Source organism: Cryptococcus depauperatus, chromosome 2 (genome assembly GCF_001720195.1).
Source record: "Cryptococcus depauperatus CBS 7841 chromosome 2, complete sequence".
Lineage (NCBI taxonomy): Eukaryota > Fungi > Basidiomycota > Tremellomycetes > Tremellales > Cryptococcaceae > Cryptococcus > Cryptococcus depauperatus.
The window spans coordinates 347237-373455 of NC_089469.1; the positions used below are offsets into that span (position 1 = coordinate 347237).

Below are 26219 nucleotides of genomic sequence, written 5' to 3' on the forward strand. Positions count from 1 at the left end.
AGGCTCGATTCCACCTATCCACATCTCGTTTCTTGTCATATCAAAATTATTTGTACTAGTCAATGTTCTTATATCTCTTCATCCTACTTTCTTCTAGCTCGTCTTCTTCTCTTCCAACAGCTTCCCTCTCTCTCTTTCTCTTTACTGAGGATCCACTTGGCGCTACACCAGACAACAACAAATCTGCGTCATCACTTGTAAAGTTAACAAACATGGTATCGCCAAAGGAAAATGCACCACCCGAAGACTGAGTACCTCGTTTCCCGGAAGGCGATCTTCCCTTGGAACGAGGTGTTGTTCGAGGTGTAGATGGATTTGTAGAGGATAACTTTCTTCTATGTGGTGATGAAGGAAGCCGGGCAATAGGACGGGAGGAACCAGGATGAGGTGGAGGATGAATTCTTTGAGGAGCGGGAGTAGAAGGAGCGCCATCTATGACTTCGTAATCGACAGGAGGAGGATGGACTCTTTTGAGCGGAGTTCTAGTAAGAACGGAGGGTGGAGCTGATAATTCCACAGGGAGAGGACTAACATCCGGAAAGTATTGAGGGCAGGTAGAGAACAAGTGGCGTTCCTGATAAGAGATATTTTGTTGTTGTCTGATATCATGAACTTCGGTCATACTGACCCGTCTGACTTTCTGCAAAGAATTAGAGCCACACTCTTCGATCAAAGCCTTGGGGTCAAATGCTTCAGACACGGAATAGGCAGTCGTCAATGAGGATGGATTCCTGGCTATGGATACTGACCGCATAGGCTTATGAGCCACAGGCAGAAGTGTAGTCTCAGCACGTTGCGTTTTCACTGGGGCCGGATAGGAGGTAGAAGAAGCGAAAGAAAAGACTGGGGAATTAGGAGTTGGAGGATAACCCGAAGGGTAAGAATGTTCGCTGACTACCCGAGTCGCGTCGAACATCTTGCTAGTCACACGCAGAGATTTTGATATGGGGGTAGGGCTGGCGGGCATAGCTCGGGGTAGAGTAGATGGACCGGCTGGGCTGTTGGATGACCAAAGGTCAGATGTGTAGAGCGGTTGAGGTCCGGGCGGGCCTGTGGGATTTTGCTGTGGAGCATACGAGAATAAATCACGAAGAGGAGCGCTCCTCGATGCCGTCCTGTCGCCACTGGAAGGGAGACTTCTAGATACGGGTCAGTAATGTCACTGAGTGATAGCATCTTGCAATTCACCTCTTGGCTATGGGCTCAGGCATGGGTGCGCTCAACAATTCTAATTTTTCTCCGCCCTGCAAGCCCGGAGCGGTCGACAACCGACTCATACTGTCCTTTGTAGGATCGGCCATCACTGCCATAGGATTCACAGTGAGGTTTTCAGAAAACGATTCAACCATCTCATCATTCTGCTGCGGGAGGTCAAACATAGGTAAGAAATCGACATGGGCCTGCATGTCTGTCATCTCATGATGCCAGGGTGAAGGAGGGATCGAAGATGGTATCAGCGAGGAACCGTTATCCTCAGGAGAGGGTTCAAAAGCAAAGACGGGACCACCGGGACCACCGCTCTGGTCGTCAAGCCCAAAGTCTCCAAAAATCGTTTCAAAGTTTTCCAAAGATTCTTCATGAATCGAATTCATCTGTGGTAGATCGAGTTGTGATAAGGAAAACTGAGAAGCATCCAGCCATTGATCACCGTTCAGGTCGTACGTTTCTTCTCTCAACGATGGCATAGATATCACCTGCTTAACATGGTGAGGGTTGCGGGATGATCCCAAGGAAGGGTTTGAGGCGACTCGGATGGGCTTTGTAGATGCAGGAGCAACACATGGTACACTTGGCAGAGAGTCGGTTACATCATCCCATGGAAAGCCACCGGGAGGCGAGGAAAGAAAGATTTCGTCCGTCGCTACACTGAAAAGGGAGAGCTCGTCACTGCTAAAAGCCGATTTGACGGGAGTTCCAAGCTCATCAAAAGCGGACTTGTAATCCAAGTCGAAAACATTCTGACCATCAAGACCGTCGACACTCTTTGATGGCGTGCGAAAGACTATAGTTTCACCGCTTCTGGGTGTCTGCGGCTCGAAAATCCCTACAAGCGCATCAAATTGATCTAGAGGGGATGGTGATGAAGCATCGGAACTTCCAAGGTTCTTCTTGTCATCAAAGCCAAAGTTTTCAAACGCAGGTTGCGAGAATTCGGAGAGGGAGGAGAAGGAGAGAAAATCGGATTCGCTGTAGCGAGACGTGGGGTCGAAAAAAGTAAAATCGCTGTCAAACAACGTAGACATGGCGATAATTAAAAGAATAAGTGTCTGATACAGGGTGAATTTCTCAAGTCGCCGGCGACCTGTCGACCTCAAGTTTGCTTCACAGTCGAAAACGCGAGCACCGCTTGCCAACAACGAGGTTCTACAGCCATGTTTTAACATGCAACCAACGCAACCAACCGCAGACACATGAGCGTTGATTCGAATCATAGACATTCAAACTCACCCTATCCAACAGAGTGCCAGAAGCAACCAGCCACAAACTGCCAAAACAGGCTTTTCACCGCGTATCCCGTATGCGTTCAACGCAGCAGGTGTAGTTGTCGCGGAAAGAGAAATGTCGAAAAGAAGAATAAGAAGAAGAATCAAAAGTTGAAAAATAAAAAAGATGGAGATATTTGTCTGTGTCCTGAAAATCAGTCGGGAAGGTAAATATAACGAGATATTTACTTTTTTGAAATTTCTGTTAAATTTCTTTCAAACTTCTTCTTAATTTCTTTTCTAATCTCTTTTCTATCACAAAATATACTTTTCAAACACACTTGACGTGGTAGTGTCTATCCAGCACAGACAAGAGAGAGCTTTCGGTGGTAAAGAATTGGTTAGGACAAGCAACAGTCCAGCTGAAAGGGCAAAGAGTATGAAAGAATGGGAACGAAATGAGAATGGGAATGGGAGTGGCAAGCTACACTCTCTGCGATGCTCCTCTTTATACAGCGAATCGTCAACGCACTCGAAACAGTTGAGTCAAAGGCTGCAAACTGCTGTTCTCCTCGTTGAAAGGCCTTACTGTGGGTCAAAACAGAGTCGTCGAGTACTGTGGCGATGAAGATGTGTACGTCGCGTTGTATGTCTGGTGTTATGGCGGCTGTCTGCAAATAGACAGTATCGATGTGTAGCAGACATGGGTGTGTGCAGCAAAAGCAGCTGTCCTATTTGTTGCTGCATCGCTCCGTCACGACTCTAGCCAGGTTTACCGCTAACCTTTCTGGCCGTTCGCGAGAGAGTTGGAGCCAAACTAACCCTTTGAACTTTGAAGAACGCTGTCGGTGAGATGAAATACTGCATAGAGCCTGAAGAATGGCCATCCGTTATCTGTTTGCGTTTAAGCTTATCCATTTCCGTCCCCCCTGAATCAGAGGACAGGGACAGGCGTCATGCCTTTTGCCAAGGGTGAGCGAGACGGGTTTTGAGGCAGCAGAGAGGTTAACCTGGAATTGAGATGTCTCGGTAGGCTGAGTCTTTTGCATACAGTGGATGGATGTTTCGAGTCTAATTGTCTTGGTCCAGCCGCGGCCAAGAAGGTCCGTAGCCTGGACAGGAGAAATTTGGCCGGCCGGTAGTGGGCTACTTGTGGAGAGTAGGTAAACACCCGGGTGTGTTTTGGGTTGAATGTTTGAAGGTTGTGTTCCACTCTACAGTGTTGGTTCATTGCCTTTCATGGAACGTCACTGACCAAGTGCATGATTGCAGACACTTGCTCAGGGATATATGGTTGTGCTTTATGGTTCATTCGCAGGTCTTTGGTGCATGCTCATTGTTAGAGAGCTTAATAGGCACCTGTTGACAATTCTTGGAGTTTTCGTTCGCATCGTTGAAGCCTCTAGAAATCAGCAGGCTACCTTTATTTGATGGTAGGGACCAGAGAAGTGTCTGCTGCATATAAAAAAGGATATCGACGTGGCCTGGGACAAGATACTGGATAAAGTTTGAGTGAGCTCGTTAGCGGTCTGATTCTTGGTCGCAGAATGTGGCTCTCAAGCTTCAAGAAAGGTCGCCATGGCTGTATCAGCAGCTACTATAACACTTGCCTGGGCTGGATCCAATCTTGGAACCGTGGTCGAGCCGTATTTGCCAATGAGAAAGCTGCCCTGAGTTTGAAGGCTAAAAAGGCGTCGTCGAGCTGCCTGTCTGGCAGGTTAAACATCCAATCCTGCCCATGCACGTCTGGCCAAGGATGTCAGGAAGAAAAGCCGATGGCTTGGGGAGTGATTGGGTACAGATTCAAGCCCTCGCTCTTGTGTTTGAGACTGAATAGTCTCACCGTTCAAAAGCAGAGCCAAGTCCCTAACAAAGTCATATCTAGGATGTATGCTGAAGATGCTTTGGCTAAGACAAGCAGTTAAGTATTAAGGAACCAAACACAAAAGACCGCGAAGCCTGTGTCGTGGAAAACAGTGGCCCATGTCATAACTCTAGGTTCTACAATGAACTGAAGGGCATGCATAACTTGTACCAGGCTCTAACCACGCTTTTCAGGATGGCCTATGCACAACCTGATAACATAATATCTTACGAGTGACGAGAAATGAAATAAAGAAAGAACATGGCGATAAGCTACAGAACGCAGGGGGTATTCGCCAACTTTTCTTTGAGGCGAGTATATTACCCTGTAATACAAAAGATGGCCGATAGGACAAGGTAAAGTCGATGTGCATCTGTTGATGATATCTTTATTCATTACTGATACACTTACTATCAGAACTTGTGAATTTATTAGCCATAGTCGCTTTACACATGTCAACATGTAGCTCACCTTGGACAAGTCTCGGCCAAAAATACCACGCTTGACCCAATCTAGCATTAACAACAATCGAGTCCTCATAGATGTTTGCTCAGACCAATAGATACTACCATTATATTAGCAGCTGCACCGAGAAGAGACAACTAGAAATTCACGATCTCCAAGCATACATGGCCAACAAGCCACCCGCCAAGGACCATCCTTCATAATCAAAAACGGCCCTAAAAATATCAAGTCAGAGGCAATTCCACAACAAATCTAACTTACGAGTTTCCAATGTAAGCCAAGCTCCCAAGATGTCGGTATTCAAAAGCATTATAATACGCTTCATCATCCAAGTCGAATATCTCGTTCTTGTTCAGGGTATCACGCTGTTTTGCCAGTTTACCAAATTTAGCACCCAAATACTTTCCTTGTTGACTCGCGACTTGGGCGGTCTATAATGCCCCATGAATCAGTTACTACAATCCAACGAGGTTTGCTCACGGCGGGATAGCTGGTGGTCTTTTTGCTCAACGAGGCAAACAACTCGGCAACTTCGTTCAACTCGAGCTTCTCATCCTTGTCCTTGTCGTACTCGTTAAAGACAGCTCGTCTGTGACAAATTCAGTACTAATTTAAACTTACAGAAATAGACATACATTTTGGCGAGAGACCTATGAGCCAAGGGATGCTTGTCTTTTATGTATTTGACCATTTGCTGCCACTCATCGTAATCACTTGGAATGTGTCAAATTCTATCAACAGAAACATACTGGATTGACCTACATGCTACCGTCTTTGTTGACATCAAATTTGTCCCATAGGTTATACAAGTCATTCAACAGGTTGGCTTGCACGGTGGCTGAATCTCCCAAGGCGTAGACTGTTCCTAGTGGAGCTCCTTGAACTCGAAGGAAGCTATCGACTTGGACAGCCTTGGAATGATACTGATTTGGAAGAAGCTCAACGAGTCGTTTTGTGAATGGTTGCATAGCTAATTGCGTTGAGTAATTGGAAATAATATGGATCGATCAACACACCAATGCCAGTACTCCAAAGCACAAACCCAGATTCAATCTCCTCTGTTTGAGGTTTTGCCTCCTTATTCTTTGGATCTTTAATAGATAGGATAACCTTGTCTTCAGTGACTTCTTTAACACTAAAATTGGATGAGCTCATGAGGTGTGAGGCGAACAAGTCAATTACCGAGCATTAGTGACAATTTGAACATCGTTCCTCGCAAATCTCTTTTCAGTATATTGAGAAATCTTTTCAGAGTAGGTGTTAAGAATGTGATCTCGGCTTTGTATGACGGAGACCTTGACTTCATTTGAGAGAATTTTGGGGAACTATTGCTTGAATGAGCGTCTGATATATAATCTCAAAAATAACTTGCGTATTTCAAAACATCCTCAGCCATCATGTCTGCCAGCTCAGCTGCAAACTCAACCCCAGTCGGACCGCCTCCACAGATGACAAACGATAAGAGTTTTCTCCTCTCCGCAGGAGTTGTGGTGGGCAGCGAAGCAAGCTCAAGATTTGCTGACCCTCATCAGCTGTTATACTTTACAGCTTTCACCTACCCATAATTTTTCGGCGAATCATCTGAGCATCCGGGACTGTCTTTAGTTGGTGGCAATGTTCAAGTCCCTTGACACCATGATCGTTAGTGGTGGAGCCAACAGCAATCACAAGTTTATCATCTATCCTTGGGTAAGCTCCGAGTAGCCGTAGTCTGAGACACATACAAGGCACATAACACCGAGTCTTGCCCGTTCCGTCATCTTTAGGAACCTCAACTTCAACCAATCTCTCAGTCATATCAAGGTCAACTGCGGATCCCATCAAGTAATGACCCCGCACTCGCGCGATAAGCTTTCGAATCGGCTCTACCAACGAACGAGGTTCGACAGTGCCAACACAGGCAGAGGGGAGGAGTGGGGTGAACGTAAAGTAAGTCTGTGGAGATATCAAAGTGACATTATAGGCGTGAGCAGGAAGGGACTGAATGAGAGCGATGGCCTAGTCCATGTCAGAGATGCCCAACTATACATATCAACTTACACCCCATCCGCCTCCAACAATCACCAGTCTCGGTTTTCCCCTCATAGTTCGCTTTGCCTCATCCTCTTCATCATCCAAGTTGACTTCTAGAACAGGCAGGTTCTTCTTCCCTCCGAGGCGAGGCTTCAGACTGAGAGGGTTGCAAGGCACTCTATCCACGTGTCTCTCGGAATAGGTGAAAGCATCGTGAGCCAAGATCACACCTGTGAGTATTACAATACCGAGAGCAGAAGACAGCACAAGTCTGATGATAATGGAGAGGTAAAAGTGTCTGTCGACAAAATCCTGTGATGGAACAGATGGGAATCGAACACCACGAATCAGCTTCAGTTGTGCTAGTGACGCAGTCTCTGGCCTTGAGGACGGGCTGAAGAATGACTTGGGAAGCTCCATGCCACTTCGTCGACCAAGTCTACCACTGGCATGGGTTGTAATACTTTGGATTCTCAGAGACGGAATCATTGGCCGAAACGCAGACATTCGCGCTGGCCTCAAGGCCATTGTTGAGTGTTGTAAACGAAACATGGCGAGCGAGAGGTCTGTAAGCTGCTTTTTCAAGTCTCGCTGAGCTTGAATATCTGCAGCTGGTAAGATAAATGGCGGATAAATTTGTTTTCTTGAGAAATGTAAAGAGAAGAAAAAGATGGAGGGAATAGCGACGTCATTATGTTAAGGATTTGATTCCGCTTATACAGATGGCATAAGAAATTCTTATATCCCATTCTTAATCTTTTTCTAATGTTATTTATATAAACCCAACTCAGTCCTTAACACAGTGGCAATGACGGATTGTATTTTGACAGAAAGGTTTTCAAAGTCCCTTTTTCGTTTTTCTATCGCAACAAAGTCCGCTTGAGAGCGATAAATGTGTGAGCCCAACAGAGTCTTTGCTACTGATTTCTTGACCGAGTTTCGTGAGAGCAGACCCCAAGCCGGATCCACAGCCAAGGAAAATAGAAGATGGAATGTGGCAAGAGAAGTGATCTTCAAGACAACGTTTGGCTTTGCCCCACCAATGATCCTGCATCAGCTTGAAACTTGAAGCTACCTGGTCTTGCGACGAGACTGATATATAAGGCGAAACGGCTAAGACTATGATTGCGACTAATGTTCAATATCATACTTATCATCTAGGTAAATATACCGAGGTCAATGTAGCGGCGAGATGAAGACGAAACTTGAATCAAGCATGGGAGATAGCGACTGAACTATGGGACTCGAGGCATTTGGCGATAAAAAATCGCGTACAGTGATAACGCATCAGGCCGCCAAGTCTGAAGGAAACCTCAGATTAGATAGCACAATATTCAGTGTGCCATTTCCCAGCTTGGAACTCCGCGACATTTCTGCAATCCTTGTTGCTTACTACAGTCACTGAAAACATCCATTTCTAAAGACCCATTCTATCAACATGTTTTTAAGTCATAGCTACTGTCTCCACTTTCGATAGCACAACTATGAGACCGCAATCAAAACGCTCAATACCTATCAGTGGGATGACTTGTGTATTCAAGTCAACCGAAACAAGGCAAAGGTCGAACAGCTTCAGAGAGGATGTGAAACAAAAGGTGAGTTGACAATTGCATTTTAATATCTGGTGTTTAATGACAGTTTACGAGTAGCAAACGCTATCCTTAGACTTAGAGGCCAACCATCTGGCATAAACTCAAGGCTACAGCTGATTCTGCGTCGCGTTCAGCTCGTCAATCACTACCGCTTGCCTGTAAACATCGCTCAGCTCTTCTGTCATGCCTACTTGAGCTACATAAAGAGTCCTACATTTCTCCAACCACGCGACTGGAGGATATCCTATCTATCTCACTCGTTCCCGTCCCAGCAATCCGCTTTGATCTCTCCATGCATCATGACAGACACAATGCTGGCGAGGCAAGATGAAGAGATGAACGATCCCAAAAGACGATTAAATCTATCGGAAGGATGAGAATGTTCGCGGGAACATGAAATTTCCCGGTGGCTAAATTCAAAGATCTTCTCCCGAAAGATATTCTCCGAAACACGGATAGAAGATTCTTGTATCTGAGAAAGCGAATCATCCCGATAAGGCACCGGAGCAAGATTCAGCCCCTTTCACTTGCTCACTTTTCTGCTGGCAAGTCCAATGCACATCTATAAAAGACTTTCAAAGCCATTACAGGCCTGAGACTGCGTCGAGAGGTGTACTACAAGTAGAGGGAGCTTACTTGGAAAGCTGGGTCAAGTAACGTAGGATATACAGATTGCCTCAAGCATCTTGCCTGCTTGTATCGTTCAAGCTTCAAGGCAGCTTTCATTAAGGGGTTTTCAATGATATTTTGTCAGAGATAAGGCTCGAATCTGTACCTCTGTCAGCTACAGGGGGCCGCTGAATGCTCTTGAAGCTGGGAAACTGGTTCTGCTTCTCGGCGTTGCCATTTGCAACTTGAATTATTTGCTCGTCACCGTCAACAAGTTTTGCACTAGAGCATATCTTCTCGTCTTAACTGATGGTCATTGAGAAGGCACTGAATAGGGCTGGTTGCTTCCTTAGTAAGGAAAGGTACATTATAAGTGCCGTAGTGTTGAGTGATTTGCTCGAGAGTGGAAAAACTGGCTACACCTTACCATGCTAAACATGTTCCAATGAGTGTGTTGATCACTCTGTTTGGTTGCTCCTATGAAGATATATGCCCTCATTCGTGCGCAAAATGATATTTGGCATCCATGGCGTCTATATTCTTCTCGGTGAGCAGCTTGACTGGATTGTTAGCCTACGCAAAGCGAGTAGTCACAGTTACCTCAAAGCAAAGATGTGTCAGGCTGGATGTAACGATTACGACTACATATATGAGCGCCTGGCTAACGGTGCAAATTGCACATGTTTTGAAAACTTCTATGATTTCATATTAACCAGTAATGACATGTATGCTATGTCATAAGGCGGCGACTTGAACCAGAGTTGTGATGGTAGATCGAGTCAAGCCTTTTCCATCTACATTTCTTAGTCAGTTGTCAGGCAGACCAAGTGAGTTGCAAAGGTTTGGAGTTTGCTGTCCGGAGAAGAAGTGCTTCGGAAAGGAAAAAGATAGCCATGTACGTGAGAAGAGTGAGTAAGAGAATGCTTGATAAACTCGTCAAGTTGGCAGAATGTTCTACTTTGCTTACTCTTGTCTCTGCATAAGTAAATGTGTAGATTTTACATTATCCCCACTACCTTCTTTCCGGTTCTTTTCCATGGCGTGTTATTCGCGTAACAGTCGTGAAGCTTGTATGCATTTTCTGTTCGCATATAGCATAACTATATCGTTGGTAATTGTGTGGATTGATCACTTGATTTTCTGTCCCGCAAAAAGATCAAGAGACTCTCGTAAATCGTCCAGCCTATCGCTGCTGAAGCGGCTTTACGAGATATTCGAAGAGATGTCCCAGAAAAGAAGCCCATCGCTCCACGCTCCTATACACCCAGTAGCCCCATCAGTCTTAGTTAAAACTTCCAGAACGACATATAATATACCTGTATGATGCGAATGATCGCTTTCCGTATTGACGGATGTTCTGTAGGATTCACTTGCATGCGTGTCTAAAAAGGTTCATAGTCCAGAATAGCTGTCAGAAGAGCAATAGCACGTCACCATGCAAGACGCACTTTTATAACATCGGCTGGTGATGTCATAACAGTAGCAAGCACAGCTGCCATAATACCTAACAAAAGTTAGTTTCTCATACTTTTATACACAAAACGGTCTCACCAGACCCAGAATGCAAAGCTGCATTGGGTATCCCTGGCACCTTTTCCACAAACTCTTTACACTTTTCATAAAAGACGAGGTATATTCCTGCATAAGGAGCATCTCTCGCTGCTGTGGCCGTGAATCCTTGGAAGAAGCCTTTGATACCATGTGTCTTGTAAAGGGATGAGAGAGCCCCTAGAATGGAGTGATAATTTGAATAACGGTTGCTCTACCACCTTAACCATCAGTTTGTTGGGCGCGTACGAAAACTACATTGGAAGAAAATACCTCAAACCGAGCTTTGACGACCGTTATAGGGCTAAGCACAAAACCAACAGAGGTTCGGCCTACGGCCCCCGCCAACAAATTACCCACTGATGAAAGCTTTACAATAGCTGACCTTGTACTTGCTTCCCTCTTCATCTCGCTCGTACGCAACGAAACAAACGGATTTCCTTCTTGGTCCAATACAGGTACCGTTATGGCAAAATATGGTATTTGAGATAGATGATTGCGAATAGCAGAGAGGGAGTAAAAGTAGATGGCTACGCCAGGGACGTTTCTTTACCATCATTAGCCAAGGTATTAAAACGTCAACTACAGGACGCACCTAATCAGCGTCGGCATTGTACCGCGCCATAGCCCTGCTGGTCCATCCTCCTTCAGCACTTGCTTCACAACACTTTGTACTCTTTGTCTACAAGTCTTACATTAGCGACTCGTCTTTGTCACCTTTACTATCCTCAAATTGCGCTTCGACAAGAGTACACGATAGTCTATACAATCACCTCTTGGATCTAGCATCTCCTTGACTTTGCTGTATCCTAGTTTTCAATAAATCTAATGGCTGTAATACGACAGCCGAGGAGAGACCGGAGAGTGCACCAGATAGCAAGTGATGAGAAGCCTGCAACTTGGCTTTGCTTGACTTCGTTGCACGTAATGATTCCAAAGAGGAAGAAGAGGACATGAAAGTGAGATAGAATATTCAATGGATAGTCTGAAAGTGAATAGGTAAAGATGTAAAAAAAAATAGAAATAGAGATAAAAATAAAATAAATAACGACACAAACTAGGAGGAAATTGAAGTCCGGCTCGGATCAGTCACCGGTCAACTATCAATCTCTAATTCATGATTTATATTTCAACATTTTAATTTCGTATTTATATTTCATGTCGTTTCCTGTATGTTTTAAGATATATTATTGAGAGAATCTGCTGATAACCATGTAGGACAACAGTGCTAATGACGTTCACTCTCTTCTTGCTCTTTTGCGCTCAGCTCAAGATGGACCTCCTCCTACGGCGACCCCATCTAGCTCCATTGCTCAACAAGCAATACCTACTGGACAGCAACTGACAGATCTGCTGACCGCTTTGAACTCTCGCCCGCCGCCACAGCCACCACGGCAGACACAGGCAGAGCAAGGGAGGAGAGAACTGATTGAGCCATTTGGGCCTGTCTTGACTGCTAGTCCTGCCAAATCGAAATCTAACTCTGCCTCTTTACAAGCTCATGTGGAGCAGAAAGAACAGCAGCGGGAAGAAAAGCTTTTCCAGAGGGAGTTTAGCTATGCGGAGATGTCGTTTGCAAAAGCTTTGCCCATTATCACTGAACTACTCTCGGATAAAAGGTTTAGAGGTGAATTACAAAAGGTATGTATGCCATTGTTGAACTGCTCCTCTCTTCAGGCATATTGCTTGACGCTAACAGAGATATGCTTAGATGAAACAGGATCAGGACGCTCTAGAACGGAGGCTCTGGGCAAAGGGAGAAAAGATCAAGGCAGATCATGACAAGAGTGTGAAAGCGGAGAGAGACATGTAGGTGTATAATTCATGAGATTCTGAATGCTACTGCAGATTGGATTAGTGCTGTACAAGAGACTGATACGAAGGTAGAGCAAAGATTGCAAGACAGCCTATTACCACCGAAAAAGCCCAAGTACGTCTGATTCTCTTCCTATCCATCCTCCAATAAATTCGTTTTGTCGCCTAACTTTCCTCAACTCAGAAATGGGCCAAAAGCCTTTCAACATCCTTGACCACATTCCACACCCAACAATGCCTTCCCGCCCTTGATGGCCTAGCTGTACGCCATCGACAGCGACTGAAAGAGCTTGGGGTGCCCGGGTTGGGCGGAGACGATGAAAGGAAAGGCGCTGAGACTGGGATCAAGGATGAAAAGGCGAGACAGAGGATCAAGAGAATTATAGAGGTTTTGGAAGGCAGTTTGGAAGAATAAGATATGCCGAAACGCACACCAATTTTGCGTTCTAGCTGCATAAAGGTTTGTTGTGTGAGTCATTATAATGATGTATTCTCATATGTGGACCATTTCGTCGAGAAGATTTCTAGTTCTATAGGCACGTTGATATACAGAGTCTTCGCCTTGGGTAGACAAAACTCACCTCTCGCCATTGATGAGTACATTCGCAGCATTTACTGCTCCAATGTAAGCTCTGTATTCACCCACAAAATCAACAAAAGACTCACTAAAAGGTAGTCATAGGCTCATCTGCCGAGCGAATCTGCAACTGCCGAAAGTATGCCTGTCTATAGTCGCACTTTGGACAAGCAGCTATATCCATGAAACCTCATGAGACGACTCTTGAATGTAGCTTCTATCGCAGACACTCACTCTCAATTTTGTCGACATTCGCCCAGGATTCTTTCCCTCCCAGTACATCATCCACCTGTTTTCGCTTCAAATGCGTCCTCATGGATATCTTTGCCTGTCAGTTTTTTTCCAGCTTCGTCTTGACGGTGAAGCCAAACACAAAACCCACTTGACGTTCAATAATAAACTGATAGGGACATGTGGGACATACCCTGTAGAAGCAACAAGTCAGCCGAGGGAGATACAGCCCATACACCCACCAACACTTGTCTGCGCTGTCCTCTCTATCGCCTATAGTAAGGTTGTTTGCGCAATAAGGACAGAAAAGCATTTTATAGAGATTTTTTTTTAAAAAAGATGAAAAGTGAAAAACGCAAATATTTAGACACAACTTTTAATTATTTTTTTTGAACATAACTTTTATTTTATGCAAAACAACATTCTGCTGGCTACATGAACAAACAATCACAATGAACCGGCTGATGGTATCAAACACGACTGGCATGAAGGATACAAACAACTGAGACAGCTTTGCTCAGCAAAACAACCCAATAGCTATGAAAGATAAGATATATATAAACAAATGAACTCGATACACTAGCAAACTTTGGCCTCCTTGCTCCAGATAAAGGTTGGAAACTCGTCGTGTTGACTGTTTTAGATTACTGGCTCCCAGCAAAAAAAAACCTGCCAAACACGCCTCATCTCACATCCATCGCATGAGTAGCCTTGCCGCAAGCTTCTTAACCTCATCAATCAGCCCGCTCGACTGTGGATCGTAAGACATGACCAGCCTCGGAAGCAGCCATACGTCTCACGCCGTCACGCTTGAAAAGACTCCGTCGAGAATGGACGGCCTTGCTGGCAGCAAACCGCTTAGGGGCATCCTCTGAGACCCGGCGAACGAGGGGTTTGCCGTGGGGCTGGGTGGAGCGGTGCTGAGGTGTTCTACTTCGCTTGACCCTGCAAACTTTGGTAGATACGGGAGGAGGGGCCGAAACAGTAGATTGGGCTCCAAGGTTGACACCGGCAGGAGGTTTCGAAGCGGTATCATTAGGCACACCGGTCGACACGACGACGGTAGAAGAGGTAGCGCCGGTAGAAAGAGAACTTTGGCTGGTCTGAGTGCCAGGGGAACCAGAGGCACCGCCTGTAGCGCCAGGACCAACACAGTTGGAACCCGTAAAGCCAGCAGGCTTGGTAGGCTTAGTGCTTGCATATTCACCACCATACCTGACGTTTTTACCGGGATCGGGAAATACAACAGATACGCCTTCGATGGTCTTGCAGTCGTTCACTTCCGCATTGGCAACAAATGGAGTAGGATAATCTGGCTTGTTCAAGCCAGAACCGCCGTTGGTGATGGTAACAGGGGCACAATTGTGGTACATCTCGCGATTGCCCTGCAAGTTGAACCAGCCCCAGGCAAAGAGAGCATCACCAGAAGGAGCATCGGCGGGAATGGTAACCGTATTCGTCATGGAGTCAAGAGGACAGCCACCCATTTGAGAGTAGATGACATTCCAAGTGGCTCCGTGATCGTAAGACATTGAAAGCTGACAGGAGCCGCCTCCGTGGGTGGCAGTACCGGTAATCGTATAGCTAATTTCTGACCCGGCGGCCCATGTAGCAGTAGACTTGGCATCCGATGTAATGTATCCCTATCAACACAAAGTATCAGCACATGTTCTTAGCACCGAATGTATGAGACATGAAGAAGAAAAAAGAATTAATCCGCTGAGCCATCCATTCCGTTGTATTGCTGATCACCTCAATGTATTGATGACACTCACTTTGCAAGGATACGTTCCACTCGCTATCAGGGGACTAGTCATCGAATAATCTTTATCTTGCTCATCAGGATTGAGAGGGCTGCGAAAAGGGAAGGGATTGGCGAGCTGAAGATGCGCCAGCGCATCCGTGGCTGCCAAGAGCAATGTGGCAATGGTAATAATGGTCGACATGGTCTATTCGAAATTTTTCCTCGCTAGATGAGACTCCAAAATCGTCGTAGTTGGATCCGTCACTAATCGCGCTTGTAACTGTAGCTATAAAAAGTCGAGATATACACTGAAGGCGCGTAAAGAGCAGCGATTAAAAAGAGTGTAATGCCGGTATGCTTTGCGACCTATGACACACAGTCAGTGGCTACGCCAAACGCGTTGCAGACGAATCTATATGTTTACCTGCGCGTTGATGAGGCTGGGATGAGCGACGTGCGACGGATAACAAGTGGCGAAAAGAGCGAAAGATAAAAACGAGATGGAAAGGTAAAAGAGAAATTGTGGCTTGCGGGATTGAGTGGAAAATTTGATTGATTCCCCTGAGACGTTTGGATTATATCATGAAATCATTATTTCCTTTTATTTAAATATATATTTTTTATTTTGTAACTGTAACAATCTTAGCCCATTTAAATTCCTTTCACCAGTCATCAGTAACAGCCAAGACTTTTCTAGTGTATCAGCTCTACTCTCCGCAATTGAGCCACCGAGGTGCATAGCTTGCTGTTAGAGCACTTGTCGTCTGGCTCCCTCAACATGGCCTGCTCTAGAGCAACGCAGCGCCTGGACGTGTAAACCAACGAGAGAAGACAACTTGAATGGGAGAGGTGCTGTGAAAGACCCGCTGCTTTTTCGATACTTGCAAAGAAGAAATGACTTTTTATCACGTCTTTCTTCCACCTCTATTTCGCTTGGAAGCGACGGATGTTGATAAGGGACATAGCCTTGAATTTCGCCAGCTACGGCCAGATCCGCAAGTAATAAGCTCAGTGATGCTTAAGGAAGAAGGATCTGCCGGAATCGAGATTGTAGGAGCAGCGATGGATGAGTCAAGTCGAGTCCTTGGAAAGAGACGTGCAGGAGAAGATAAATCTATGGTGTCGTCTTGTCTGTCAGACACTCTTGCTGAACCAAGGAATCTGTTCAAACCAACGAGAAGGTCTCAACGCCTTGCCTCACGTGACTCCAGTCTGCTTGGTCCATCTCAAGCTCAAACAGCCTCGTTCGATTCGACACTAGACACTACTGGCACTTTTCCCTCACAACTGTCCAACAGCGGGATGGAAGATTCCATCTATCATTTCCCAACTTGGAGTATACCATTGAGCAAGTTGTGCACCTTGCAGGATTTGTTGAATCACAAGAAGCCTCTCTTGAGACAGACAAATAGATGGAGTGACAAACAGCTGTACACTGTGATACTCTGTATAGTTTCTGTCGATCCCAGTGTTGAACGGCAAAGGAAAATCTCAGTGGCAGGGAATAAGCAAAAGGGAAACGGTTTAGAGAATACAGGAACGTTGTGGATAGGCAAATGGATGGTGATTGTTCCTCCGACTCTTGAGGAGAGTGAGGTCAGTTGTACTGTCAAACTCTGGGACAAGTGTGCCAAGGACTGGGGAGATGAAATGCTAAGGTGTGGGGATGTTGTCCTCGTTGAGAGTGAGTCATATCTGTGTGCAACGGCAGAGCTGACGACTGCTGTAGATGTGGAGCTCAAACCATCGTCTGCTAGAGAAGGACCTCATCTTGTCTTGGCTTGTTCAAATTCACCCAAAGTCACTGTTCTTTATCGGACACTGGCGCGCTACACCACACCCACGTTGTTGGACTACGCTCAACGTTCTCAGGCTGCGATGCCGGCGCAAGATGTTGAGGCAGGATCACTCAAGTCGTTCAGAAAGGTGGTGAAAGAGGACAAACTGCTGAGACCAGATTTGAGACTGGGTAAGAGCGATATGGGTGTCAGAGTGGTCGGAGACACCGTTGCTTGGTTCGAGAGCTGGCTTTCTGGGTCAAGTTAGCAGTATGAAAGCGGAAGGTCTGTATCCTTTGATATGTTGTAGGTATCTTGCAGTTGTGGAGCATCATCCATGCATGTGCAGCCATGAACATATCCTACTGCGAACCTGTACACGTTTATAGTCCACATTGTGTGAATTTGCCCAGCTCACAGCTGATACTTTTGCAGCCTCTCATCCGTCCAATTGAGATATTCACCACTCAGCTCTAACGGACCCTCTACGGCAAGACCGGCAAGCACTGCACCAGGCCTACACATACATCAGCTCGCTCTACACAACGAGACATACTTTGCAGGAGGTAACAGCTCGCCTCGCTCAAAAGCACCTTTAAACTTGGCCAACTCTGCCTCAGACATTTCGCTTTGGCCATGGGTGCGTAGGAATGCCTGCATCTGTTCCTTTGCCTCAACTCAAGTACCACTACAGCGAACCATACGCACATCAGTCTACACCAGCCGTCAGCATGGGTCTCAACCCGACAAACCACCCACGTCGACGACTCCAGGCCTGACTGCCCATATTGCAACGCCATTATCCTTTTCTTCATTCCCAATCGTCCTGGCGAGCGAATTCAGCCCTGCCTTGGTCATTGAATACAATCCCCAGGCCTGATAGCCCGTGGACGAAGCTCCAGAGGAAACAAGCACGATCCGACCCTTGCTCTTTCGAAGATGAGGTAATGCCGGCTGGACAAGATAGATTGTAGCGAAAAGATTCGTCTGGATGTATGGAACGAGAGCGTCCAGAGGCAAGTTGCTTACTTTGCCTGACCCTACATAAGCACTATGCTCAGATGTCCATACTCACCCACCGGGTCGATATTGCCTGCATTCACGACCAAGCCATCGACCTGACCCCACCTGTTCATGACCTCCTCAACGACGCGAGCGTTGTCCTCTGGCTTGGACACATCGCCTTGCACGACGAGAATTCTGTCGCCATATTGCTTGGCTGTCTCCTGCAGCGCTGGCGACAATGAGCGAGAGAGTGTGGCCACCCGCGCATGATACTTGTCGAGCAACGTATGTAGTACAGCGAGACCGAGGCCACGGGATGCGCCAGTGACGATAATGACGGGAGACATGGTGAAATAGAAAAGAAGTGGAAATAAAAAATTAAAAGAATTCTCCTCGCCACCACAAACACTGTCCTCACTATCCGCCACCTCGCGAATTCCATCCGGCACTCTTTTCGTCGTGTATTTATTTTTAATGAAAGCAAATCTATTTTATTTCCACCTTTCCATCTTTATTTTTTTTAGTTGTTGCTTTTCATTTCGATTTTTCTTTTATTACTCAAGTGGTACCTCTTGCGATACTCTAATAGAGACGCGAAAAGCGAGAGGCAAGAGGTTAAGGGTCAAGAACCATCGCAAGGTTGGCCATGTCTCGTGTACCACCGGGCTATGCCCAACAGCCGATACCGTATCAACATCATCCAACGACGGTACAACAGGCCTATCAAGCACGCGCAACTCAGGCCTATCCAGCCGGCTCCAATGCACAGTATCCTTATGATCGTCAGGCGCAGGTGAATGGTTGGCAGTCGGAAGCCTCAGGTCCACCGCAGGGCAACATAGATTATCACACTCCTGGCTCGTCTCGCGGCGAGTCATATCAATCGTATGGACACCGCGTTTCACCCAACGATGGTCAAGCATTGTCACGGTCGAGGACGACACAGGGCTACGCCACTTGGAATCAAGCGACAGGAGCAACGTCAACGACACCGACAGGCAGAGGTGGCGTCAAGCTGGAAGATTTGGTCAGCGTCGACTCGCGAGGAGCAACTGCTCGAGTAAAAGGTCAGCCATTATCGAGTATTCCGTTGGGAGTGTCCGGGTCCTTTGATGGTAGACTTCCGTCAACTGCGGGCGAGCAACAGGGTGCTACCACAGTTGGGACATCGTCCGCCACAGGCGATGGAGAAAAGGGCAAGGAAAAGGGGCAGCAGCAGGGCCCGTCAGAATTTATCAAGAAGCTTTACAAGATGTTGGAGGAAGAGCAACAGCAGTTTGGTGAATACCGGAACAAAAGGGGTGAAAGACTCAAGAGGGGTTCGGTAGGATGGGGCTCGAATGGAATGAGTTTTGTGGTTTGGGATATGAATGATTTTACCACAAAGATACTGTCAGTTGAAGTTGTGGTGGTTTTTGCTGATCGGTGTAGACCACAGACATTTCGGCACTCAAACTTTTCCTCGTTTGTCCGTCAACTCAACAAATATGGATTTTCAAAGGTGCGTTGTTTATCTCCGTCAAGATGAAACTGATTTGGATAGATCAAACATGTCGACGAGAAAACGGGCGTTATTCGAGAAAACGTACGTTGGATGCTTATTGGGCTGTCGTATCTAATCTCCAATGCAGATTTGGGAATTCCAACATCCTAATTTTCAAGCTGGTGGTAAGGCTGATCTAGAAAACATCAAAGCAAGTCCATTCACTTTGCGATGATTTGTTCTGATGAGGAATGTAGCGAAAACCTGTCGCACCTAAGAAGACACAAGCGCAAGACGACAATGAAGGTTCTCCCCGTGTCGTCGCTGGGTTAAGTCATGAAGATGCTCATCGGATGGCCCTCATGGAAAACCGCATTAACGCACTTGAAGATGCGTTGTCCAAGTGCAATGAGGAGGCAGAAGCAGCTCGGATGAGGGAAACAGGTTTGGCAGGTTTGTTGAGGGATATTGTGGCGCATATCGCCATTACTGAAAATGGTCTGCATCCGTTTGCGCTGACGTTTGACAGAGCTAACATTGGGTAGAATTACAACCACCAAACAGTATAAGTAACACCCCCCGAGTCATGGGTCTCATCAAATCTATGGAAGGCCTCGCACAAGTTTACACCCCTGATATCTACCCTCTACCCATCATCCAATCAGCTCGATCTTCTCTTCCGTATAACTCTGTTGCTTCGTCAAGCCAACAACCTTTCCTCAATCCTGCGTTCAATCCTTCTTTGGTCGCTGGCCACCAAGCTGAAACTTCTCCGCAGACGGATGGACCACCCAGTAGAAGTAGTTTGAGTGGACCGAGTGGGCTAAGTGGAACAGAGTCAAGACCACCCACGTCTTCAATGCCAAAAGACACTGCAGCAGCACCAGTCGGGACCGTGAATCAATTAGTTCCAAGTTCTGCTTCCATTCAAACGCCAGTTACTGGTAGCAACCCTTCCGTGGGCCCATCAGCTCATGTAGAAGATCTGGCTGACGACGTCATTGAAATCCCCAGTCGGATGGAGACCTTGTACGAAAGACAACAAAATGGGCCTGTTCCCCTCTTTGTGGAAACACCAGCATGGTTAACAGAAGGGACAACATTACCTTTGACAATGTATCGAAAGCAAAACGATGGTCAATCTTCGAGAGTACTATATCAAACATTGGCTGATGAGAGCAAGTTGCCCAATGGAATGGGCGTTGAAGAGACAATAGAGTGTGCCCGAGTTAAAATGGAACCGCAGGATGGAAGCACAGTACTGCCTGGTTCTGGATCAGACACAATGGCCAGCATCAACCACTTATCTCTGCAAGCACATTTTGACAGTGCAAACGATGGGATAAACCTACCCATTTCTCTAAGCGGTTCGCCGACTTCCTCTGGGTCAATTTCTAGAAAAGTGGACAAGCTTTCCAAGAAATCTCGTGTTTTTAATATCAAAGAAGAGCGCGAAGGAAAACTAAAACCTCATTGGGCGCAAACACCTCGTATCTTGGTTGTGGAGGATGATGTGGTATATCGTACATTATCTAAAAAGTTTCTGCAAAAATTTGGATGTGAAACCGAGACAGTTGAGAATGCTCAAGGGGCAGTAGACAGAATGAATGGGACCAAGTATGATTTGGTGCTGATGGATATTTTCTTTGGGCCCAATATGGATGGGTAAATTTAAGAGTAGTCACAAGAGGAAAGGGGCTAACGAAATGGATAGGCGAAAAGCTACTTCGTTGATTCGACAATTTAACAATTATACTCCTATCATTTCTATGACATCCAACGCTCAGCCAAAGGATGTCGACTCTTATTACCAATCCGGAATGAATGATATTTTAGCCAAACCATTTACTAAACATCACCTGTTTACTATACTGGACAAGCATCTTGTTCATTTGCGACATGCCCAGTTGTACGAAAGATTAATTCCCGTCAGTGTCGGTGTACCACCATTATCGGATCAGCATGTGCATGAGGCTTTAGCAGTGAGCGCAGCAAATTTGGCCGAAAATGAGAGCGGGGCACAGAGAAACGAGAATGGCCAAATTAGGCAGGGTAGGGAGCAAGATGCAAATAGTGGTTTAGAAGTCGGTTTTAGAAACCCACTTGCAGGCACTGGATGGAGTGATGATGCGTACCAAATGGTTCTATCAGTATGTTGATTATATTCAATTAGCTTATACGGGCTGACTCGCTACAAACAGCAATTTCTTGCAACTGGCTTCATGCCCGATATGTCGTCTTTGGCCTCCTCTCAAACTCCTTCATTGATGAATGGAGCCATCGGTACGAACGTCGTCTTTGGTGAATCTTCTGCCTACAATCGAAAGCGGCCAATCGAGGCAATCAGTGATAATCATTGGGAAGGGAATGCTCAGGCTCAAGCTCAAGTTCAGAGTCAAGTGCAAGCCGCGAATATAACACAAGTTATGCAAGATCAAGTTGCCATCTCTATGCAAATGCCAACCAGTGTAGGAATGGGAATGGATATGGGAGTGGCGCCAGAAACAATGGCACCCAATATGGACCAAGATAATAGAGAAGCTAAACGGGCTCGAGGAATGAATGGTTGATGGGTCTCATAAACGATTTTTCCTCACTTAAGATTGCATTTTAGAGGGAGGGTGGGTTATGAAACGTGACATGAGTTGCGTATAGGTAAATATTGGATAATGTGGATTCTCCTGGGGACAATCTGTAGCAATTATCTTTCTGGCGCCGCATATACGGCTTTTGGATGTGAGAACGACTTTTAATGCAAAGCAAAGGGTTCCTGTATTTTTTCTACAATCTTGGTTTTCTATTGCTGTTTATCTCTTCTCTTAGAAATGTAGCCTAGACTCTGTCGATGCATGGTCTGATTTACTGATAGTTTCGTTGTGAACATGGGAATCAAGAGTTGTGCACGTAACGATTTCAGTGTGAGCTGTCTGGGACATCTCTCTGTACCTAATTCCTTAATGCAAACTACATGTATCTAAGGAAAGTTACTATGCTAATTCAATTATTATCGCATACCAGTGTTGGGGTTACCTGCAGCCTTCTTCTCTTCAGCGGCTTGCTTCTTCTTTACATCTTGGTCATGCTGTTCAGCCTGTTTGGGATCTTTTTCATCCTCTTCTGGTTTCTTTTCCTGTTTGGACTGGGACGCTTCACTCTTACCTTGTGCATCATCGGTTCTCTTCTTTTGATCATCCTTCATTCCCGCAGGACTACTCTCTTTTTGCTTCTTTTCCTTTTGGTCTTGTTCTGCAGCTTTCGGCTCTTTCTCCTCCTCTCTCTCCTCTTCCTCGTCCCCTTTAGCAACATTCCTGAGCCTCAAGTATGCCTCGCTAGACTCTTCCTCAACTTGAATATCACCGGCCACCTTTCCCCTAAGTACAGCATGCCGTGGATCGTTTTTCTCGGCTTCCCTATCAAGTCTCTTCAGAGACGACGGCCTTCCGGTAGTGTGCAGAGTACGTTTAGTTTCAGGGCTGACTGAAGCTCCAGCGCCTGCACCATAGTAACTCGTACCAGCCAAAGTGCCAATGATTGAAAAACCAACGATAATGGAGAGGTAGAATCTATACGTGCTATACCACGCCGTGGTCCAGCCTGCACTACTTGCTCTTTGGTCGGCAGCCCACATACCGGTGAATCCAACCCATTGAGCAGCCAATGCAACACCATGGCTGAGGAAGGTGGTGGGCCAGGCAAACAGTAGAGGGACAACGCCGAGGGCAAGGCGTTTGTAACCCTTTTCACCACCCAGTTTGGAAAACTCCATACCCCAATGGATGGCGCCTAAAAAGGATAACATAACGGCACCATAGGTGATTTGGATATGCTCAAAGTTATGAAGGTATTGTAGAATGGTAGGAAGATCGAGGCCAGAAGGAGCATCCGCTAGATTATCTGTATTAGCAAAGATGAAAACGATACTAAATTTTTTGCTTGCCTGCACTAGCAATAGACGCTTCTCTGGCCAACAAGACTGTGCCGATCGATGTTGCAAGGTATGGCAAAGTCCCTGCGATACCAAAAACCAGAGCCGGTTTAGGGACAGAATACCACATAGTAGATGTGATGATGGAAAAGTCTTCTTGGATCGAGCCAGGATGACGTTTCGTCGTCGAGATTTCTTGCGCACCCAGTGCTGCAGGCTGTCCCGTAGAATCACCTGCGATGAGTTTGGCAAGGCCATCAGTTACCCCTTTAAGCTACGCAATCCAAACTATCAGCCTTTTACCTAATTGATAGTGGAATGACAAACCTCCTCCTTGACGCCAGCTGTCTTGTTTTGATCTTCTTTGTACTCTTGACTTTCATCTTGATTGGTACTCGGTCCAGTGGCATAATGTCTGTCCAAAGTCCTGCTCAGAGCGAGATAATGAGATACCTTGGCTCCTGGAAAGACGGAGACGGATGTTATTTTTGGCCGGACAAGGTTAGAAGAGAATCCAGCTGAACGTGGATGAAGAGGAAGAATATACGACTGAGGCTTCAACAGACGGAGTGAACGGTTCATAGTTTACCTTTTATGAATCATAAAGAAGAAAGAAATAGATGAATTTCCTCTTTATATAATCTATTTAGAAGGAGTCGTTCCAACAATGATGTTAAGCGGAATAATAATGGTATGACGTCATTGACCTATGACCTCTTCTGTATGAGCTATTACATAACCCTTTGTTACCATTCTATGCAACCTACCATATAATAAAACAATAAAGTATATATATGCGATGGGTTTTATGAAGCTTTTGTATGGCTCTAGTTGTACTTTTTAACTTGTCTTTTTGCTAGGAATTCGTCTCTGGGCGTTGGAACTTTGTCAGCGCAAGAGTAAAGGGATGAATGGGCAACTCACCTCGCTTGCTTTGACAATCTCAATAATTCTCTCCCTTCCTCCAAAAGTCGTTGGTTCTCTACAAGTGAGTTGAATGTACGAGTCTGAATTTGTCATGAGCAGTCGACTACAAGTCGACAAACATTGCGGACTCACGAGCGTTGCTAATTCGATATCAAGAGAAACTCCAATAGTCTTTTGCCAACCCTGATGCCTATCACACCTTCGTTTCCCAGCCAAGCACACCTCAATATCCTCCCATTCGACTCGCATAGTCTCCCCCTCTTCGCCTTTGACAAACTGATCTACTTGCTCATCTGCCGTGATCAGTCGAGCATCCCAGCCACAAGGTCGATCATCTGCCGGTCTCGAGCCCTTCTTTTTAGACGACTTGCTTTTATGTTGAACCTCGTCTGATTTGGTGACTGTGAGAGGAGGGAGTTGGTCACATCGGTCGACAACGTATTGAAACAATGCTTTGCGCTTTTGAATAAATCTCATCAATCGTTCAATCTCCACGATTCGTGACTGTATGTGATGGAGCTGATGATCTGTTTGATCATAGTTGGGGAACAAGGTTTCTTTCAATACTGGCGCAGGACGATGATGAATGACAGTGATGCTAACATCTGGCTCAGGATACGGTGCAAGAGCTTTTGTGAGCTGCTTGATTGCGTTCTTGTTGGTGATAATCTTGAGAAGAGCTTGCGAATAGCGAAATGCACAATGAGGAGAGCAAAACCTAAGTGTTTGGCATCAGATATAGCCGTAGACAACTAGAAAAGTCACACATGCTTTGAGTTTGATCCTGCAACGGATTTTTTGCACTCATCACGTTTACAAACAGCTTTGTATATTGTTCTCTGATGTGTATCTGGTTTTGTCAGCTTGGTTCTTGTTTGGCAGTACGCCAGACTACTCACTCCTCTCGCAGCTTTTGCAGATGTATACATCCAGCAGATCTACCATTTCCTCATCCAAGCCCACGCACGAAGCATGAAACCAGCCATCACAACTCTCGCAGCCGACCATCAGTCCCTCCTCCTCGTCGCTATAGGACCTCTGACAGATACAATACACAGCGTTGGGATCGGAGAGAGTGCCGGAAGGAGAAATATATGCCCCAAGCGATGAAGGGTCAGGTGTTACGGAGCGAGATTCCTGTTGAAAAAGTCAGATGTTGCGTATGAAGCGATGTTATAAAGATATACAGCACTACTGGAACGCGTTCTACTATCACCATCTCTAAGTTCTTCAACCTACATGCCATTAGCCTTACAATTCCCAGAGACTTGGGATTACCAAGCTTCCACTTGCCTTTGTCTTGCCTTTCCCTTTCTTTCCGACCGTAGATCCACTCGCATTCTTTCTTGAAGAATTGACCATTCTCTTTCCTTTACCACCTTGTATTTTGCCATTCGCGTTTGCTTTTGGTTGCAAAGGAAATGCGTTGTCATTCTCTTCCGTAGATTGATGAGTGGTAATGATAGCAAATTCTTGTCCTGACGTTTCTTGTGCAAAGGTAGAAACTGGTTCTGTACTCAAAAGACTATCGATTGCTGTGGAAGGTTCCATCATTTCCACATCATCGCTCTGAGGAGGCAGAGTGGTCTGAGTAGTCGTTATGGGCGGAGTAGGTAAACCCTGTTGATCGGATTTCCAAGACATCTTCTCTACTTTGCCTGTTTTCCCATCTCTAAGCTGTACCTCGGCAGCATTCATGGGTTGAGCAGCAGCTGTTGGGTCAATATACGGGAGAGTCTCTAGATCTGCTGATTCCTTGGCCTTGACTTCCAGCTCTTTTTCTTTCTCTGCAATATTTTGTAAAGGGCTTGCGATATGGGCACAGAGTTGTGGTTGAGGTGATGCAGAGTGTGTTCGCCGTCTTTTACGCTGTCTCTCGATATCCAAGTCAATATCATAGTTCTCCGATTCAACTATGTCCTCCATAGTATGGTTCTCTGCCGTTTGTGGTACAGAGAAAGACATGGCATTTGGCGTAAAATTCTAAGTCAAAGATCATAAATTCAATTGTCAACAAAAACAAAAATAAATACAAAAACAACCGAAATTTGATCCCGTTATTTAAATATAATTCCTTTCCAAGGTAGCATTCAGTTATAATTTTATGTCTTTCAACAAAAGAAAGGTATTATTAATATCTCGAAAGTATGTAGCCACGTCCACTAGCTCATCAGACTCAAGCATCTCTTCCAACGCACTTATTTGCATTAGCTTATCATG

At 45.7% G+C, this 26219-nt stretch overlaps 12 protein-coding genes across 12 annotated transcripts; 3 read left to right on the plus strand and 9 right to left on the minus strand.

Moving 5' to 3' along the window:
- Positions 1-55: 55 nt before the first annotated feature.
- Positions 56-2243, minus strand: L203_101367 (uncharacterized protein; the record flags this gene model as incomplete). Its single annotated transcript, XM_066210809.1, has 2 exons — positions 56-1139; positions 1189-2243. The coding sequence occupies 2 exons, from the start codon at positions 2241-2243 to the stop codon at positions 56-58; spliced, it is 2139 nt and encodes a 712-aa protein (XP_066066906.1).
- Positions 2244-4607: 2364 nt separating this feature from the next.
- L203_101368 (uncharacterized protein) lies at positions 4608-7293 on the minus strand (the record flags this gene model as incomplete). Its single annotated transcript, XM_066210810.1, has 13 exons — positions 4608-4673; positions 4759-4852; positions 4902-4967; positions 5014-5183; positions 5233-5341; positions 5388-5465; positions 5515-5722; positions 5769-5887; positions 5935-6077; positions 6125-6165; positions 6312-6431; positions 6477-6750; positions 6793-7293. 13 exons carry the CDS (start codon positions 7291-7293, stop codon positions 4608-4610), a joined length of 1989 nt encoding a protein of 662 aa, XP_066066907.1.
- Positions 7294-10066: 2773 nt separating this feature from the next.
- Positions 10067-11469, minus strand: L203_101369 (uncharacterized protein; the record flags this gene model as incomplete). Its single annotated transcript, XM_066210811.1, has 7 exons — positions 10067-10222; positions 10283-10348; positions 10415-10470; positions 10518-10728; positions 10788-11061; positions 11110-11196; positions 11288-11469. 7 exons carry the CDS (start codon positions 11467-11469, stop codon positions 10067-10069), a joined length of 1032 nt encoding a protein of 343 aa, XP_066066908.1.
- Positions 11470-11672: 203 nt separating this feature from the next.
- L203_101370 (uncharacterized protein) lies at positions 11673-12744 on the plus strand (the record flags this gene model as incomplete). Its single annotated transcript, XM_066210812.1, has 5 exons — positions 11673-11684; positions 11733-12155; positions 12226-12323; positions 12402-12444; positions 12514-12744. The coding sequence occupies 5 exons, from the start codon at positions 11673-11675 to the stop codon at positions 12742-12744; spliced, it is 807 nt and encodes a 268-aa protein (XP_066066909.1).
- A 109-nt stretch (positions 12745-12853) lies between these two features.
- On the minus strand, positions 12854-13450 carry L203_101371 (uncharacterized protein; the record flags this gene model as incomplete). The annotated part of the gene is made up of 6 exons (XM_066210813.1): positions 12854-12859; positions 12911-12944; positions 12996-13080; positions 13141-13228; positions 13289-13331; positions 13380-13450. 6 exons carry the CDS (start codon positions 13448-13450, stop codon positions 12854-12856), a joined length of 327 nt encoding a protein of 108 aa, XP_066066910.1.
- Positions 13451-13871: 421 nt separating this feature from the next.
- Positions 13872-15083, minus strand: L203_101372 (uncharacterized protein; the record flags this gene model as incomplete). Its single annotated transcript, XM_066210814.1, has 2 exons — positions 13872-14780; positions 14913-15083. The coding sequence occupies 2 exons, from the start codon at positions 15081-15083 to the stop codon at positions 13872-13874; spliced, it is 1080 nt and encodes a 359-aa protein (XP_066066911.1).
- Positions 15084-15145: 62 nt separating this feature from the next.
- L203_101373 (uncharacterized protein) lies at positions 15146-15620 on the minus strand (the record flags this gene model as incomplete). Its single annotated transcript, XM_066210815.1, has 3 exons — positions 15146-15247; positions 15306-15442; positions 15548-15620. 3 exons carry the CDS (start codon positions 15618-15620, stop codon positions 15146-15148), a joined length of 312 nt encoding a protein of 103 aa, XP_066066912.1.
- Positions 15621-15775: 155 nt separating this feature from the next.
- Positions 15776-16927, plus strand: L203_101374 (uncharacterized protein; the record flags this gene model as incomplete). Its single annotated transcript, XM_066210816.1, has 2 exons — positions 15776-16565; positions 16611-16927. The coding sequence occupies 2 exons, from the start codon at positions 15776-15778 to the stop codon at positions 16925-16927; spliced, it is 1107 nt and encodes a 368-aa protein (XP_066066913.1).
- A 146-nt stretch (positions 16928-17073) lies between these two features.
- L203_101375 (uncharacterized protein) lies at positions 17074-18011 on the minus strand (the record flags this gene model as incomplete). Its single annotated transcript, XM_066210817.1, has 4 exons — positions 17074-17176; positions 17231-17325; positions 17419-17693; positions 17735-18011. The coding sequence occupies 4 exons, from the start codon at positions 18009-18011 to the stop codon at positions 17074-17076; spliced, it is 750 nt and encodes a 249-aa protein (XP_066066914.1).
- Positions 18012-18310: 299 nt separating this feature from the next.
- Positions 18311-21717, plus strand: L203_101376 (uncharacterized protein; the record flags this gene model as incomplete). The annotated part of the gene is made up of 7 exons (XM_066210818.1): positions 18311-19165; positions 19208-19249; positions 19296-19358; positions 19405-19645; positions 19693-20812; positions 20862-21297; positions 21349-21717. The coding sequence occupies 7 exons, from the start codon at positions 18311-18313 to the stop codon at positions 21715-21717; spliced, it is 3126 nt and encodes a 1041-aa protein (XP_066066915.1).
- A 434-nt stretch (positions 21718-22151) lies between these two features.
- L203_101377 (uncharacterized protein) lies at positions 22152-23654 on the minus strand (the record flags this gene model as incomplete). The annotated part of the gene is made up of 3 exons (XM_066210819.1): positions 22152-23032; positions 23091-23346; positions 23400-23654. 3 exons carry the CDS (start codon positions 23652-23654, stop codon positions 22152-22154), a joined length of 1392 nt encoding a protein of 463 aa, XP_066066916.1.
- Positions 23655-23899: 245 nt separating this feature from the next.
- Positions 23900-25925, minus strand: L203_101378 (uncharacterized protein; the record flags this gene model as incomplete). The annotated part of the gene is made up of 7 exons (XM_066210820.1): positions 23900-23942; positions 23997-24079; positions 24132-24717; positions 24771-24849; positions 24899-25136; positions 25187-25234; positions 25293-25925. 7 exons carry the CDS (start codon positions 25923-25925, stop codon positions 23900-23902), a joined length of 1710 nt encoding a protein of 569 aa, XP_066066917.1.
- Positions 25926-26219: the final 294 nt, after the last annotated feature.